The 18158-nt window shown below is 37.1% G+C and overlaps 1 protein-coding gene across 9 annotated transcripts; it reads right to left on the bottom strand.

The window, feature by feature from the left end:
- Positions 1 to 1295: 1295 nt before the first annotated feature.
- Dnaaf5 (Dynein axonemal assembly factor 5) lies at positions 1296 to 17942 on the bottom strand. Of its 9 annotated transcripts, none has more exons than XM_068296113.1 (3): positions 17819 to 17942; positions 10944 to 11247; positions 1296 to 4138 (listed from the first exon to the last, which is right to left on the bottom strand). In XM_068296113.1, exon 3 carries the CDS (start codon positions 4023 to 4025, stop codon positions 1464 to 1466), a length of 2562 nt encoding a protein of 853 aa, XP_068152214.1. In that variant the 5' UTR covers positions 4026 to 4138; positions 10944 to 11247; positions 17819 to 17942; the 3' UTR covers positions 1296 to 1463. The 9 variants fall into 9 exon arrangements, with proteins under 9 accessions (XP_068152214.1, XP_068152221.1, XP_068152215.1 ...); XM_068296120.1 differs by having other exon boundaries at positions 10944 to 11162; positions 17819 to 17933; XM_068296114.1 differs by lacking the exon at positions 17819 to 17942 and adding an exon at positions 14844 to 15122.
- Between the last annotated feature and the right edge of the window lie 216 nt (positions 17943 to 18158).

Genomic DNA, 18158 nt, shown 5'->3' on the forward strand with positions numbered 1-18158 from the left:
GGAAAGGGAAGGGTGACCGATTCCTAGGTCTGGCTTTTATGTCATTTCGAATGGCGCCAGCTGAAGCGCTTTGCAATCGTGTGTTTGTCTGTCTCTCTCTTTCCATCTGTGTGTTTGTGTGTTTTAATTACAAACTTGTACATTTTGCCTAATTTGACAAATTGTTTTAATATAGTGTGTAAACTTTTTGGTTACATTGCGACAAATTAGTTTTACACCAAAACTGGGTCATCATGGCCTTGTCAATTAAATTGAATGCGGATTGGACAAATGCCGTTAAAACGACTACGCACTGAAAAATGCAACACAATGCAGAAAGGACAAGAGGACGAAAGCCGTGCTGAACTTTGGCTATGATTTAAAACTAATTCTGCAAAGTTTATCCATCAATCCAAAGCAGATGAAATTATTATAACAGGTTGGTTACAAAATTGCATAAGTATAGTCTACTTTTTAGGGTTTTATTGTAGCAGCTTTCACCTTAAGTAAAAAAAGTCTTATGTTATATGCGAGTTCAACTCATGTAAATACATCGTTCGTATCCGAATTCAATCTGGAAATACATTCACGTTTATTAAAATTGCGCTTTAATTAAACAATTCGCTTTCAGTGGACTGTAAATGCATACAAATACACCTACCATCCATCCATATGTGCATAAAGTCAATATTCAACGGATGTTGTACTTGTTTTCAATTTTTTTTCTTGTTTGCCTTTATGGATGCTCTGCTCAATGCAATAAACAAGTGAATAAGGCTTCGTGCCATAACCATGCAAAACGATTTTATTAACTACGACCAGAAGTTTGCAATGAACGTAAAAATGATATTTCAAAAATGGAGAAGTCTTATTGCATTCATTTTTGCCACAGACACAGACCGAACTAGTCTCAATTTAAGATTTTAAAATTTGCCATCTGTATGTATATTAAACTGATGCTTAATCATGCAAAATCAATTGCAGGTTTAGGGGTAAAGCAAATAAAAGAAATGTCAATAGTAAACTCTTACAAGTAGTCAGATGGCCCTCTTTAATTCCCTCTTTCTAGAAATCAGCCGAAAATTTGACTAAAAAACAATTCCACTAACTAATATTACGCATTTACACACATTTAGGATGATTTTCATTTCATTTCCATTGATTTTCTTTGAATACTTGACGCTTGACCCAATTTTAATGGCTATGATTTGCAATTTTCTTTTATCTTCTACATAAATCCTATTTAGCCCCATCCTAAAAATGAAAACAATTCATCAAACGAAATATCTCGCATTTGCAAAATAAACACAAGTGTGTAGATTCTATGGATTCGAAACGTTTTTAATACTCAAGTCTATTTTGATGCAGTCGCAGCATTATTTGATGTACATGTACATTGAAAATTATTTTGCCATTTCGAATTCCAAAAATAAAAGCTTTAGAAACTATGACATTAAAACTGAATTGAAAATTTACATAAATCATTAATTAGATTCCTCTTTAGCTATAGCTAATTTGGAACCGTTGTCATCTTCATCTTTGATGCTCAGACGTTCGTACAGTTCAGCCAGTCTATCCTTTTGACGAACCATGGTTATGGCGCGAGCATATCGATCTTCCCACAACTTTGGATTGGCCGTTGCAAGCTTCTTGAGGGTATGTTCGGCTGCTGCTTGGACATCCTTCTCGGGACTTTCGTGATATAGAAGCAACAGATCCATTGAACGCTGTACAAACGCTTCCCAGACCTCACGTTCGTGATTAATTTCCTCCTCCGACTGGGAAGTGTAGACCGGGCGCAATTCACCCACCGCTAAAGCTGCCAGGCATCTAATTTCCGAAGATGGATCATCCATGCGCTGCATGGTGGCATAAGCCAGAGGTTTGAGTTGCTCAACGTTTAGCCCTTGAAAGAATACCACCGCCTTGATGGCATAATGACGAGTGGTTATATTGCGATCCTCAAGCAAACTGGGCATATGCTTGACCAATGATGGTAATACCTCGCGAGCCTGTTCCGGTGCACCTTGTGCCAAAGCGCAGAGAGTGGCCATTGCCATGGAGCGCATTGCCTCGGCACTGGCGCCCGCCTGCCAGCCTAAATGTGGTTCCACAATATCCTTTACAAAATTTGCCCACAATTGAGTGCTCCGTTCACGCTCCAGTTTGACTGTCTCCGACCAGAGCAGTGAGGACACCGAAAGGCTGCTGAAAATGCGCACCTGGGCACTATCGGAGCAATTGGCGAAAACAATTTTCACCTTCTCAATAAGTTCCGGCATATATGCAGCACGAATATTGCATATATTGATTAGGCCATCGAGCAGCAATATGGGTTCAGCATTCTCATCTATATAAGCGTCAAGATTATTTACATCATTCAGGGCCATAGCGAAAAGAGATTCATGTAGTTCGTCCACGGACTTTTGCTCGGCTTCGGCAATTCGTTCAAGCACTGTTTTTCCCTCCTTGAATTCCATTGTCATATTTAGAGAATGCATCAAGGCCACCACTTTAATGTACACCACATATACAACTTCGTACAGTTTTTCCAGCTCCGCTTGACTGGCCGCAACCCAACAAGCCTTATCCATCACAGTGTCCATCATACGAAGTATATACATCTGGAATCGGGGTTTGAGAGTATGGGAATAGTCCGAGTTTCTCAGAAGTTTGACCAAACATAGTAGCTGTTCATAGGTGCCGCCCGTTGAGGCTTTGAACATGTAATAGAAACACATCAAATAGGAATCTTTTGCATGATGTTCTATGCCATAGAAACCATGATCAATCCAGGAATCGTAGGACAGAAGACGGCCCATTAGATCTGACACCTTCTTGGCCTCGGCACTAACTGCAGCATCCTCATCGCTGCATCCAAGGGACACATGTGGATAGATCTCGAAAAACTTTGCGGTCATGGCTGCCTCAGCGTGCAGAACAAACTGATAGAGCAATTTCAACGAATGCAAACGTACATTGTCCTTCCAGTCGCCAGTCTCGCGTGTGATCAGCTGCAATAGACGTAAAGAACGTTGCACCAGGCCACGGCAACCAATTGTAGGACGTTCCACATCCTTGGGATAATTTTCGGCTGGCAAATCGCTAATCTCCTGTTGTGAGAGCTCCGCCTCGTTTTCGTCATAGTATTGCTTACCGCACTTCACCCACAGGGGACGTATGTAGTTGACCACCTCCGGGGAATCATCCTTGAGGCAGCAAAGAACCAGTGGCAGAATTCTCTCAAAGAATGAGTACCGATCCAGTAGTTCCATGAGCATAAGAATACCCATTTGTCCACATTCGCGACGCACCAAAGGCATGCTATCCATCAGGAGAGGCGATACCTCTGAGAATAAACGCCGCATATTGTCTCCACTGGCATCCATGTGAAGGCTAAGCCTGCCCAATGCCTCGACGGCTGATACGCGCGCCTGAGCGTGTTTGTGATTTAACATGGAGTACAAGGCCGCAGCTAAAGCCTGTGTATGTGGACGCAGTTCAGCAGTATCGGCCACAAGCGATAGACTCACCAGAGTTGCGCATCCCTCACGCTGCACCATCGGATATGCGTCCTTGATAGACTTGATCAGCACCTTAGTGGCCAGGGGATAACACTCACGAAAGATGCCCGCAGTTTTCATAGGCACATAAAGACGCACCATCAAATGCATCTGTGTGATATACAGCAGACGTATCTCCTCGCTCGGCTCCACAGTCTCTGTCTGACCCATACGTTCGCCCAGTGTTGCCATCACATTGGTCAAATGGAAATCCAAGGGTGGAAGAATTTCCAGAAATGCATTCACAGCCATCACAGCATGGTCGCGCACTGCCTCAAAGTGATCCGTGTAACACTTGAGCAAGTGCAAGTACAATTCATCGAAGTAACATGCCAATTGCTCAACTTCACGTAAGCCGGTACCGGCTGGAACGCTCTCACACTGTTCACGCAGCTGGGCCAAAGCAGCCGTCTTAACACGTCTATCACTGTTCTCCAGTTGCTGACAAATCAGCTTCGTGTCCATCACGATATTCGCAGTCATTTTGTCCGGTTTCTCTGGTGATCCTTATCACCCCGTTGCTCTGGTGATTTTTGTTTCTCTGATGGTTTTTTTTATTATTTTTGTTAACTGAACTGAACTGACTAGCTGCGAGACTAAAATGAGAATGTGAAAAGTGAAACGAGTCGTCAGGTACATCAAAAATTTGTTTATCCATGGGTTGCTATGATTACTTTTAATATTTGTTTATGTCAAAATAACAAAAGTCACATTCGCCGGCGTGTTTCGCCCGGCCTACTAAATCGATCAGCTGTTCGCCAGCCCCAAGCTTCAGCTGTAGCTAACTCAACACTAATATTGCAGTGTTGGAAAATTGCACATTGGCGGGCAATTCAAATGGCTAACAATTATGAAATGAAATTTCCCTAGAAATGGAATGTATGTATGCATGGCTTTGTATTTGTTTGTGTGTGCGGCTGTCTTTTATGAGAGGTCGTCTCATAAAAGAGAACCGCTTATCTTTCATGCCGGGCTATCTAATTGCGATGTCGTTCCTTATCACCTTAACAGCGACAACAAGCGACAATATCTAAGATTGATTGCCCAGCTCAGTTAACTTCTCCATGATAGTCTGAGGGGGGGCGGACTTTAATAATGATCGAGGTTCATACCATAGAAAATGTGGAGAAAAAATATCAACCAAAAATCACATAAAATGTCTATTTTTATCGGCAGAACTTAATTGCATTTGTGGGTCATCAAATTGAGGTTATATTAAAAGTGGGTTGGGCACAACAAAATAAATCAAATAATAATTCTACTGAGATAAGAAAAAATGCTTCAACAAATGGGGGTAATATTCCTCTAGAAACAAATGCAATAAAATTAAAACAAATATAATTGCAAAGTTCTATAATTAGAGCCAATTTCTTTATGGTAATTCCTTGTGAAAACTAGATACAATAAACGTAAAATTGATTAATTAGAAAGATTGTGGACAGATTCTTGTTATTCTGAATCAAACAAAAAACCAATGATAAGCAATAAAACTAAACTAAGGAAAACCCCTTTTACTGGAATTTTCTAAAGTCCGAAATGAGCTAGTCAATTCATTTAAATTAAGCAATTCCAAAGCTATACACATGAAGGCGAATTCTCAGAGGCTGAGTAAGTGTCCAGAGTTTGATAAAGGTTTTGTAAGATTAGAAGTTTGTTTTAAAGTATTCGCAGCTGGAATATATGTAAACATTATGCACAAATAAATAAATTCTTGAAAGATGATTGTATTACAGAGACTTTGACTTTGTCCGAGTAATATAATTCGCTTGAAATCTCATATCGAATGGGTTGCATATCTCTAGTATGTTGACAATCATCAGACCTATGTACACACTCAATTTTCAATTTGTCTTTTTTTCCAGCATCCAATTGTTAAAGCCGTTTTGATTGGCGGCAACACATTTTTGGTTTTATGTGGTTTTTATTTTGTCATGTATTCAATATTTTTGAAACCACTGTTCAAAAAAAATTGTTGCTGCTGTCGCCCTTGCCGCCGTTCCCAGTTTCAGTCAAATGTTACCTTTTGTTGCTCTTATTGTTGGTACAATTCGATTTCATACCTTTTTTTTTTTTGTTTTGTTGCTGTCGCGCTGCGCTGCTGCAGAGATTGGGGTTGAGGCAGAGATAGAGGCAGAGCCCAGGCAAACGAGGCACACGCTCCAAAGCAATTAAGCGCATGAATCAGGTTTGCCTCATATACACAACAGGCGGCGGAAAGGCAGGGCAGCAATCTGGGTACGAGAGTATCTTTATCTGTGCATTTTTTTACACTCTCACACAAACACAAACGCATTCACACAGACACACACACACACATACACACACACACACACACACACACAGATACAGACAGGAACAGAGCGGCACAATAAAGTTAATTGATATGAAATGAAGTCATTTGGCAAAATCACTGGAAGAGTAATGGACCGCGTTTATTCAATTTGATTTGATGTCTGGTCTGGTCTGGCCTGGTCGGGACTGGTCTGGTCTTTGGCCTGGTCTCTAGCCTGGCCTGGCAGGGCAGCAACAAAGTTACCAATATGTTTACATTTGTATGTTACTTTATAGTTTTATTTCATTTATTATTAACTTTTCAAAAGCAATTGAGCACACTCAATGGCAAATAAACGCACACACATATGGACTGCATTTAACTGTGCAGGGGTCAATTTTGCCAAGATTTATAACGAAGTTCTTATACTCTTACACTGACAGTGACTGATACTGTATATGTCGGATTTTCAGACAGAAGACAAAAGTAAAAAGGGAATAGAAAATTGTCAAAAAAATGATCATAATTGCTTTTTTATGAAGTAGGATAATACTCTACGATTGAAGCAGGTTAAAAGTATCTGATGCCGCATTCGTAGATAACAATTGATTTAAAAGTGTTTGCTGAAATTCATATTCGAATGAATACCCGGAAATTGTTCACCCTTTCTTTTGGGCAATTGTTAAGAAATGTAATTGTAATGGTCATAATTAGGAATTAGTTGCAATCATTTGCCAAAGATTTAAATTGCCTTCTGATTTGCTGGCCCGAGCCTGAGACACGATAATGGTCATATTATTGCAAAGTCAGCGGTCCATTGGCTGACAGTTGGCAAAATGCAAATTACCCAATTGATATTGATTGAATTGCAAACAGGCAACGGGGTCTAAGCTGCTAATGTCATGAGCAGGCTAATACTGTTTTTGGCCTGCTATGGACAACGCTAATTAGTTTCATTTTCCTTTTCATTTTTCAAACCAAAATACACACAGCAGCGTCGTCAATGGACGTTGAAATTTAGTTGATTGAGTGCAATAGACCTCAGAGACAGCGACAGAGACTGAGTAGGAGACGAAAGCTAAGGGGGACTCTGGCTGGAGCTGAGGCTGAGGCTCAGGCTGGGACTGCAGCAATGTGTTGTGTGTGTCAATTTCTCGGAATCACTGATTAGAAATGTAGCTAATGGTCTGCTTTTCGAATGGCGCTGTTTTGCATCTGGTTTGCTCCTCGCTCTTTTCCCCCTTTTTCCATTTCCACTGGAAAACCGCAGGCCAAACCGTTAGTTCACTTGCCCAGCTATAAAAAGCTTGTTGCGGCATGTAAGTGGCCTGTTGGCATTTTATATTGATTGCGTGACTCATCTGAGAACCAGCCAGTAATCAGGCAACAGTCTGCCGTCTGTCCATAAGTCCAAGTCTCAGTGTCGGAATCTGAATCTGAGCACGAGATTGGGTTCGCCAGTTTGCTTCTTTTTTTTGCCGCTGCTTTTTCAAAGAGTTATTTTTGCGTTCTCTGGTGATCTGCTTTTTGGCGTGCTGTGCCGCCAAAGAACTTTGTGGACTACACTTAACGAAAATAATGTTTGTTTGCCCTTTATAAATTTTAAAAGCCATTTTTGCATACTGAAACAAAAAAGACTAAAAATCTATAGGATGAGAGATTGCCTAGAAATCAAAAGAGTTTGTATGGGGCCTATTTAAGCTGGCTGTAATATAGAATTTCAGTCAGAGCTTTCACCAACTGAAGCCCTTCTGAACCCGCCACTGGTCACTATTTGTATGATATAATATTTTAGAGCGTAGATTTTTGACAAATTTACAATCTTGCATGTATGTAGATGAAAAGTTTACTAAAACCAAAAATACACATTCTTCCACTTTAAATATATGACTAATTTTATTACACCCTTTAAAAATTTTATTATAGTTTTAAATATTAAAAAGACTTGTGCCTAATTTGAAACAAGATTGTAGAGCCTTAGCTATAAACTATAAGTTGGAGATGACTACAATTCCAGTTAGTTGGCTTTAGCTGTTAGTCATAGTACTTAACCGTTTGTGGGGAAACATTTAAGGAAATTCCGAGAGGGTCTCTCTCGCAATCTGATGAGAGTTCTCATTTTGTCATTGTGTCGAAAAAAAGTGTCTCAACTTTTTTCATTTCAGATGTAATTCATTTCAGTCTGACTTTATCTTACTCCGCATTTCGCCCACTTAATGTTCGCATAATTGCTGCATGTATTCATGTTGTTTTTCTTTATGTTTTCCTTTTGCATTTTCTGTCAACGACGCTTTGTGCTAATTTACTGCTTGTTAACCGACCCCCGCCGCTAACCTCCCGATTTTCCACTTCATTCCCCTGTCTTCTATGAATCTTTAGTAGTGAGTGGTGTATCTTAAGTATTTTAAAAGCATTGCTTGCGGTTTTCATTTGGAAACATATGCCACAGAGTGATTCGGTATTTTTATTATTATTATTATTAGTATTACTAGTGCAATGTGTTTATTTGTTTAAGTTATTCAAGTAATTAACATGAAATATGCAGGCCAGGTAATTGGATCGTCAAATGGTTTTTACGTATGTAAATACCAAATGCCTTTTATATTATTATTTGTGTAGGATGCATAGTTTTGAAGAACTAGTTTCATTGAAGGCGTCAAATGTCAGTCTAGGGTGATGTGTGTTTGCTTAACAATTTAATTAGTTTAGTTAACCAATTATGCATTAGATATTCGATATCAACAACTGTTTTGCAGTTGAATGAATGAAAATGCCTTTTAATTATGAATAATACACACACACAACACACGACACTCAATTAAATGCCATTGCAATGATAAACAAATTGTCCATAAAGTGGAATTATTTTCTATGAGTAACTAAACAAAAACGCAGACAACAGAAGAAAAAGATAAAGGCAGCCAGCGAAAGGGGGGAATGATGTTACAATTATAGATACCATCAGAACAAGAGAGAAAGCGATTTTGTTCTCATAGTTTTGTTATCTTGCTTGGCATAATTATCATTCCATGCTTACGGCGTATCTACAAATGTATCTGTATCTCCGTCTATATATGTATCTGTATCTGTATCGGTATCTGTGTCTATTGGCATGTTCGTCGTCTGCCATAATTGCAAATATTCACACAAAAGAGACCAAAATAATGCACACTCATTGATAATTCCATTGGGTTTGGGTTTCGGTTTTTGTGTGTAATTTCTTTTACAGTTTATGTGTAAATTGATTAGCTGTTGGCTTGTTTATTTACTTTTCAAATAGTTGCAGCAGAAGTTTCGATTAGACTGAATTGCTCTATTTGGCTGATTGTCTGTGTGTGTGTGTGTCAGCATAGTAAGTGTCATATTGCTGACGTAAGATGTACATATCTATATACATACTATGCAGTCCATATGCTGGCCCACTAAATTTATTGACACACACATATACATACATATACACGCTGTGATTGAGTTCTATAGAGTGGAGTTTACATGAATCCATTTGATTTTGCCTCTGGCATAATTTCTCATAGTCATCAGCAGTAGCAGAAAGCACCAACAAAGCAAATAAGCCAAATCATCATGTAATTGAAATTAATTATATGTCAATAAAATTTTTGCAACAAGGCCAATTAAGGCTATACGGCTAACAAGATATAATTTGATTTAAATAAACCAAAAGTGTTCAAAATGTTTTTGTTTTAATATCTCTTATATATACTTACAACTCACTTGGTCAATATTGTTTAAATAATAGAATCAAATTTATCAAAACAAGAACTAGACTTTTTTGGAGTTTAAAAAAAATGGTAGACTTTCGCGATACTTGTTCGATATTTTTTGAAGATATTGCAAAAATATAGTTGTAATTTTTATAACTAGAACGAAAATTGGTTAAATGTTATTTTTTTTCAGATTCGAAGAGTTTTTTAAGATCCATTCACTATGAAAGTAATTTCTTGACTGAATTTTCTGGTTTGATCGATAGAAAAACATGAAAGACAAGTGTAAAACACAAAGCCAACTTTTGTTTAACAACTATAACATATAAAAAGAAGTTTTCCAATTTGATGTACATACATATATCGATATAAAGCACACTGTAAATTTCTTGTTTGAATTGTTTTTCTTATCATTGAACGATAAGAAAATAAGTACCAACTAATTTGTTGCTATTCCTTTATATTCATTTATTTTGATTAATTGAAATTGATTTATAAATTAGCTAAATGTTATTTAGTTCCCACATGATAAGGGCAATCTACACTGAGAGATTACAATTAAGTTCATGTAAGTTTTGAAATCTTTTTCCAGTGTTTGTGGCGATTTGCAAAAAAAAACATTAACCTATTCATCTGAACTGATTAATATTGCATTTTTCTAAGAATTGATTGGGACATATTAGACTTAGAAATTATTTGTTTTGTACACATTCTTATCTGGCAATGAGCTGCTCACTTGTCTAGTAATCAAATGATGTCACTGTGGGCGTTAATAAAATCCCCGGAATTTAAATGATTTTGGTTTAAGAACCATATAAAGAAACCTATGAAATTGTAAAGGAATCGAGGAATATTTTTGGTTTTGTTTGATAATTTTATATTCAGAAATGTTTTTAGAATGTTTGCTCTTCTTTTTATTGATCTGGGCATATATATTTCTTTATAAAGCCAGCCTTGAGTATCCTTGCGAGGTGAATTAGGGGATATACTAAACTTATCAGTCTTCCTGTATCTTTCTTTTTCTGATCTTTCTCTTTATTTCTCTTCTTTTCTTTCAAATTCGAATATCAAACTTGAAAATATAAAAGGAAAGTATCTCCACTTTATAGATTGCTAATTAGTAAGTAGCTTAACTTTAGCTAGTTACAGTTTAGTTCTACATTGTTGCCTTATTAAAAAAAGCATGAAGTATATATCATAAAACATATAGATCAATCAAATCACTTTTAAAAATCTTACTGAAAGACAGCTGACCGTGAAAATTTACCTAAAAAGTATCTCGAAAAATGTAAATGAATTTCAATGGCAGGACACACTCTGCTATTAAAGGAAGGGTATATATAGATATGTAGTTTCAAGTATTTCTATGCTTAAATAGTTAATAATGTAATTGTTGTTGTTGCTTACCTCAGTTAATTGTATCCGAAATGAAAGCCGAAGAGCCGAAATGAAATCCAATTAAATGGTTGTTCCTTTTTTTTCTATTTTTATTTCTGTTTTTTTTTTTTTTTTTTGCCGTTTTCTATTTATAAGTTTTTTTCTTTCAAAGGTCACGTTTTATTGCTGTTTTTATCCTTTTGCTTTCACACTCACTTAATACATTTTTCTGCGTATCTGTGTGTATATCTATGGGTGTGTGTGTGTGAGTATCTATGTGTCTATATGCTGACGTTTTACATGGCTCGTTGGTTAGTCTCTGCTGCTGCTGGTGCTGTTGATGATGATTATAATCCTTAATTAGTCTAACGAGTTGCAAATTAATCCACTTTCCTTAATTAAATTGTTTTAGCCAACCAAAACAGAAAAAAAAATTGGCGACAAAGACAGAAGATAAAGTAAAAAACGCAAATGGTAATTAAAAAAAAAAAAATGAAATTGACGAAATGAAAGGCCAAAAGACGAATGGGAAGGAAAAAAAAAATGTAAAAATCGTTGGAAAGGAAAGGGAGGGGAAAAAAAACAGGAAAAAGAGAGAAATGTAATTAATTCATTAGCCAACCAGTCAGCCAATTGACAATTATTGATTATATTGTTTCAATGCCAGTTTTGGTTGCAAATTAATTTCAATGCATTTGCGTTTGTTGTTTTTGTTGTTGTTGTTGCTGTTATTTGTTGTTGTTGTTTTCATTCAGCATTAGTTGCACAATTTGTTATGGCGAATGCCCGCAGGTCGCATTGCTCATTTATTTAATTTTTAATTATTTTTAAATGTGTTCTGGTTTCATAATTGGCAGCTTATTGTCTCTTACTATAGCATTCCCTCTCTGCTCTTTCTCTCCGCTTGGCAGCATAATATTTTTAACTTATTTATTTGCATTTTGTTTCTGTATTTTTTTTGATTTAATTAAATGTACGAGCCGAATCCTGAATCCCCATATTCGACCCGCTTGGCTTCATTTGTCTTTTATCTTTCTCTCTCATTCTTTCTCTTTCTGTTTGTGTTTGTGTGTGTGTGTGTGTCTCGGTTCTCTTTTTCAATTTAGCTGTCAGCTTCGTTTAAATATTTAAAAATGTGGCGAAATATTTAATTTGCTTGCTTGGCATATGCATTTGCCATTGCTGAGATGCATTTAATTGTTGAATTCAATTTAAATTTCAAATGCCAATAAACTGCTACAATCATATAGCATATCATATACATATGTATAAAGATATATACATATACACACATACATTGTGCACACAATTTGATATATAATTCAACTTAATTAAGTGAGTGCTATGATTTAGTTACTGTATTCGAGAATTTCAAGAATTCAAAGTCAAATTTAACCAGAATAAATGACAAAAACAAAAGGCAAAAAATGAAAAAAATACGAATACTTTGTCTTTTATTTCATATTCTCTGAATTAATGAGTTATATGAGATTCCGCACAATTCCGTTTTAAAAATTTGCTTAAATGTCAGGTTTCTCCATTGCTTATTCAAAACGTTTAAGCAGTAAAGTTGGAATGGCTGGAATAAGTACAACAAGCTTTCTGATTGTTCGATTAAATATGTATATAAACTTATTTTGGTATTTCTTATTACCTCTTCTTTAAGAAAATGTATTTTTCCATCTATAAAGGAACTAATAAAGCCAAATACATAGATTTTTACAGGTCTAAAGGACTTAGGGACATCGAAAAACACTTAAAGAGATGCCCATTAAGTTTTTAAAGGAAACGTTACAAAAGGCTTTAATCTAACAAAATGACAAACTATAACAATAGACTATTCTATTTAAAATGTTTAAATGGATTCGTGTTTTGTCCATATATGTATGAATATCAAATAATTAAAAAAACAAAAGATAGGCATTGAAAGAGGATTTTCATAAGGGTTAATTTTGATAAGCGAAAGGATAGCCAATTGCTAATACATAGTATTAGCCCATCTATCCCAACTTTAGCACCTTTTACATGTATTATGCACTTTTCTATTCGTTTTGCCCCACATTCGCTGCACTAACTCAACTTTTGAACCCAATGTATAAAATTTGTATGCACTTTTCTGTATTATTATACAAACTCCATTGAATAATGTTCGGCTTGTCATTACTTTTGATCACGAATGGAAAATTGGAGCCAATATTTTATTAATTGTTTCATTTAATGACAATGTGCATAAAAATATAAAAACGAAAACAAAGCCAAAAAGTTTAAATGAACTGCTTTTAATTTGTGGCAATTTTTTGCTCTGCTTGCAATTTAAAAAATTAATTACATATATTTAATTGTTTAATTTTATTAGCGTTTTGCACGTTTCAACAATTAAAATATGAACTTTTTCTCTGTTGTTGGTAGGTTTTTTTTTTTTGGCAAATTACGTTTATTTTTTTTTGTGTTTTATAACTATTATATAGTTATACATTTTGAATGTATTATTAATGTATGAGCTAAACGACAGTAACACCAACAACAACAACAACACTAACAAACAACAAACATTTATGGTCAGGCGCGTAATTAATGGGAAATGAACACACGACAGGCAGGCCACAAAAGTTGACTGCAATAACGAATCACTCAAATACATTCACACACACACACACACACAGGCATTTCGATTGGCACTCTTATATGTACGTTTTTTGGTTCATTTATCACACCTTTTGGGCAGAGTCTGAATTTTAATTGAATAATTGAAATACTTTTTGTGAAAATTAAAATTTCCATTTTTGGTTGTTTGGACATTAATTTATACACATTCGAAAAATATTGAATTTTTGTACGAGTTTGTTAGTGCGTCTGCGTAACGCAACCTGTCGGCAAATTGAGTTGACAAATTGCTGTTGTTGCTGTTGCAAGCGTGCGAACCAACGGCAACGGACAAACGACAAACGGCAAATGTTAACGGCAACAATAGAAGTCAGGGCAATGTACACAAAGTATCTGTGAGATATATATGTTTATGTATGTATATAGAGAGATGCCGTCGCTGTTGCCGTTGCTCAGAGCTCCACACACACCGGCAGCAATTAGCGCCAATAGGCAGAGGAGTGCCTGTTGTTGTTGATGATGTTGTTGTTGTTGTTGTTGTTGCTGCTGCTGCTGGCGTTATGATGATAATTGCGCACAGAAATTGCTGTCGCCGTCTTTATAAATTTCATTGCTGATTGCCGTCGGTCGCACAAAATCAACAAATTAATGTATATGCCAAGCAAATTCATAAAAAAAAAACACACACACATCACACACAAATAGACTCACAGTGAGTAGACTTGTAGCCGATATAAATACTTAAAATATGTCGATATATATATTTCTTATTTTGGCTTATTTATTGTTGTTGTTATTGTTGTTGGTGGATATATACATATACATATATAAATCGTATAATGGCGCTTGACGTTGTCGCGTTTACCGCGCTAATTCTTTTGACCAGCAAATGCGACAATAACAAACAGACGAAATGCTAATTAGTTTCATGTGTGACTAATGGATACAAAAAAGCAGCACACACACACTTGAATAGAGGGCAGAGATACACATGCGTGACTGAGGCTCATTGTTGAACCACACACACACACTTAATTAAAATAGTTTTGGCCTAAACGTACATTGGCACCTATATCTATCTTCGTGGAGGGTCGACACACACACACACACACACACACTCATATTTCACTATGCAATGTTGGGTTTTTCTTGTTTGCTTTCTTTCTTTCTTTTGGCCTCTTTCTAATTGCTAATTATGATTACGTGTATGCCATCTATATGTATGTACATATGTATGTATATAGAGTAGAGGAATAAGCCGGCGCAATTGAATTGAATTCAACTTTAGACTTCTTTACTCTTTCTCTCTCTCTCCTTCCCACTCACACTCTGTCACTTTCGCAGTGTATTAGCCGGCTAAAAAAACACTTGTTAGGTTAAACGATTTGCGCGTACGCGTACGCGGCAATATAAACGACATCCGCACGCTGCCAACGATGACGACGCCAGCAATGGTTTTTTTTTTCTTATTAGGAAAGGTTTTTGGAAATGTTCTTCGTTAATAAAAACAATAATAATTGTAATATCAGTGTATTCTATTAAGTCTCAGTCCGTTACCGATTCCGAATTCCGATTCAAAACCGACCACGACAACGACGGCAACAATTCTGAACGATTTCTGACTGCGAGTGCTATAAAGCACAAAAACGACGTTTGTCGACGACAACAACAACTGCAAACAATCTACGATGATGATGTTGATGACGACAACAACGGCAACGACGACGCCAGCGACAACGACGACGACGACGACGACAACAACGATGAAGGGTAGTGTATAAAAGTTGCCTCTGCCACTGCTTGTTGCTGCTGTTGCTGCTGCTGCTACGTATGAACTGTGCCGTGCAACTATTTAACGACGACTGAATGTGGCAATTATGTATCTAGATACATTTTGGCCAAACGCAGAGTGGTGCTGCTGCTGCTGTTGCTTGTGTTGCTGCTGGCTTCGAGTGGCGCGCGAGCGCTCTCAGTCCATTTGTCTGTCTGTCTATCTGTCTGTTGTTCCGCTTCTTTGCCTGTGTGTGTGCCTGTGTGGGGGTTGCTTTGCTGCTGCTAAACGACTGGGACCATCATAAAACATATTACTATAATTACAATTATGGTGTGCTCTCCACACTCAACACACACACACGTACAGATACAGCGCACACATATACAGGCACGTCGAAACAGATATAGATATAGCTATACATAGCTGCAAACAGTTGCCGTGCACGTGAACATAACGCACGGCAATAAAACACAAATTTTCATATGCATTACGGCTTAATTGTATCTTGTTCTCGTTGCTGCTGCTTCTGCTGTTAAGCGAAACTCATAAATATTGCTGCCTGGTTGGGATTTTTGTTTAGCAACATGTTGCTAAACAGCGGGGAAGTCAAATATGTTGCCGTGTGCTTTTAGGCTTATTCGAATGATTATTAAATGCTGAATATGTGTTTATTGCTTCTGATTGTTGTTGCCTCTTTATAAGTAGGCCCTCTACAACTCCCCCGTCTGCCCCTCTCCGACAATGTCTCTGCAGCAATTGGAGAATTGCCGCTGCCTGCCTCTTGGCTGCCGCTTGGCTGTATCTTTTTGCATTGCAAATTGCCGACGTTGGCTTTGGTCGTTTGGTCGGTTGCTGCTTTGGTTCGCAGTGAGTTTGTTTTTAATTCTCTATAATTGAGTTATATGTACATACTTTAATAAGTTGTTGGCGGCAGCGACGGCGACGGCGGCAGCGGCAGCGGCGGATGCTGAGATGTTTTTACTCTGCTCTGTTTTAATTTGGTTTTGCTGCTTTTGGGAAGTTCGGTGGCAGACATTCACTTAGTTGTTGTTGTTGTTGTTGTTGCTGCTGTCGTTGCTATCGTTTCTTTCTTTGGTTGTTGTCGTTATTGCTGTTGTTGTTATTGTGACGGCGTTTAGCGCTAATTAATGCTGAGCCAACGGGCTTTCCATTGCTTTTTATTACTGCTGCTGGTGGTAGTGGAGGTGCCTTTTGTTTGGCTGGTTTTGTCTTTCGTTAATTGTTCACTCAGATTTATTATTTGATTAATTATTGCGATTTCATTTCCCCAGCGACCCATACTCCCTCGGCTATACTCTGAGTTTATAGTTTTCTTTCCAAAATTTTATGTAAAAAGTTGTTTTTTTCCCCCTTTTTAATGATATATGTATATACGTATTTCTTTTTATTATGGTTGGGTGTAGCAATTTGTTTTTTTGCTTAGCAATAATTGGTGTATAATTTCATTTCCTGAGAACTCTGCACACACACACACACACACACACACACACTTATGCACACAAAGGTTCTTCATTGTTTTTTAATGTCGTAATTCAGTTGCGTTGAAGTGAATTAGTCAGCTAAAGCGATTTGTTATAAAAGATTTTTGAATGTTGCGACAGCCCAATTAGCTTAAAGAGGGTATTCATGCCTTTGCATGCTCTTTGCATCTCTCTCACTCTCATTCTCCTTCTCTCTCTCACCCTTTCTCTGTACATTGCTCAGTTTATTAATAGGCAATATGTATTTGATAAGACCAATTAGTCATGTGTTAAATATTCTGACCTAATACAAAGGAATTGTGGCATAATAGAGTACTAAACATTTGAGTAGAGTTTGCTTTATCTATTAACGATCCAATTTTGCTTCGTTTTTGCTGCTAATGAACTCCATGAACTCTTGTAAAAATATTCTCAAGTCAACTTCTCTATTCAACGCCCCAAAGCAACAGCTTAAAATGTGAACATCATTAGCAAATCCACAACAACAACAACAGCAGCAATAAAAATAATACACAACAACAACAAAAAAGAGCACCCAAGAATAACAATGGGCAACTCACAAGTATCTCTGATTGCTCATTTAAATTGTACACACACCGAAAGCAAATTGAATTGAATTGAATTGAGGAGGATTCGCCAGAAAAATGTGCAAAGGAAAGGCAACAAATTAAAGGGAAGGGATATATGAAATGCATGAAAATGGGTAGAAGAGCTCAAAAGGGCAAAACAAGTCAAAACAGAAAACTAAAAATAACTGCAAAAAAAAAAAAAAAAAAGAAATATATGAAAAATAACAAAAACGTTGTTGATGGTGATGTTGTTGCTGCTACAGAAGATGAAGCAATTTAGATATACTTGAATAGGGAAAACGATGGATGAGATGGCGCGCACACACACACACACACACACAAATCAAAAACACTCATAGATACGAACACACACACACTCTATGTTTGTGTATAATTGGAGGCATGCAAAACAAATTGTGCGTCGCATGGGGTGCCAGAAGAAGAAGATTGCCTTACTCTTTATTCAATGAATTTCGAGTTGGAAAAAATACACGTAAACTGTGCTATTCAGAAGACGACGCAACGCGCCAACGACAATGACGCCAACAACAACGATGTCGATGACGAAGCCGAGAAATACGGTCGTTAACGCAAAACGTCAATTTACAACTGCGAATGTGATTGTGAATGTGAATGCCCAACAGTGCCAAACGAGCTGGGCAACATTCAGGCAACATCCAATGGCAATGGCAACATGTTGTTGTCTGATTGCTGCGCCAAGGAGCAAGATGACGATGATGTTGCCAATGCAAAGGGGGGGGCCAAACCAAAAAGTACAAGCAAATAAACTTATTAT

This window comes from Drosophila tropicalis, unplaced genomic scaffold (assembly GCF_018151085.1).
Source record: "Drosophila tropicalis isolate 14030-0801.00 unplaced genomic scaffold, ASM1815108v1 contig_859, whole genome shotgun sequence".
Taxonomy (NCBI): Eukaryota; Metazoa; Arthropoda; class Insecta; order Diptera; family Drosophilidae; genus Drosophila; species Drosophila tropicalis.

Bases quoted from the DNA above. Each gene is read 5' to 3' on its own strand.
- Dnaaf5 (XM_068296113.1), bottom strand. From the start codon at position 4,025: ATGACTGCGAATATCGTGATGGACACGAAGCTGATTTGTCAGCAACTG.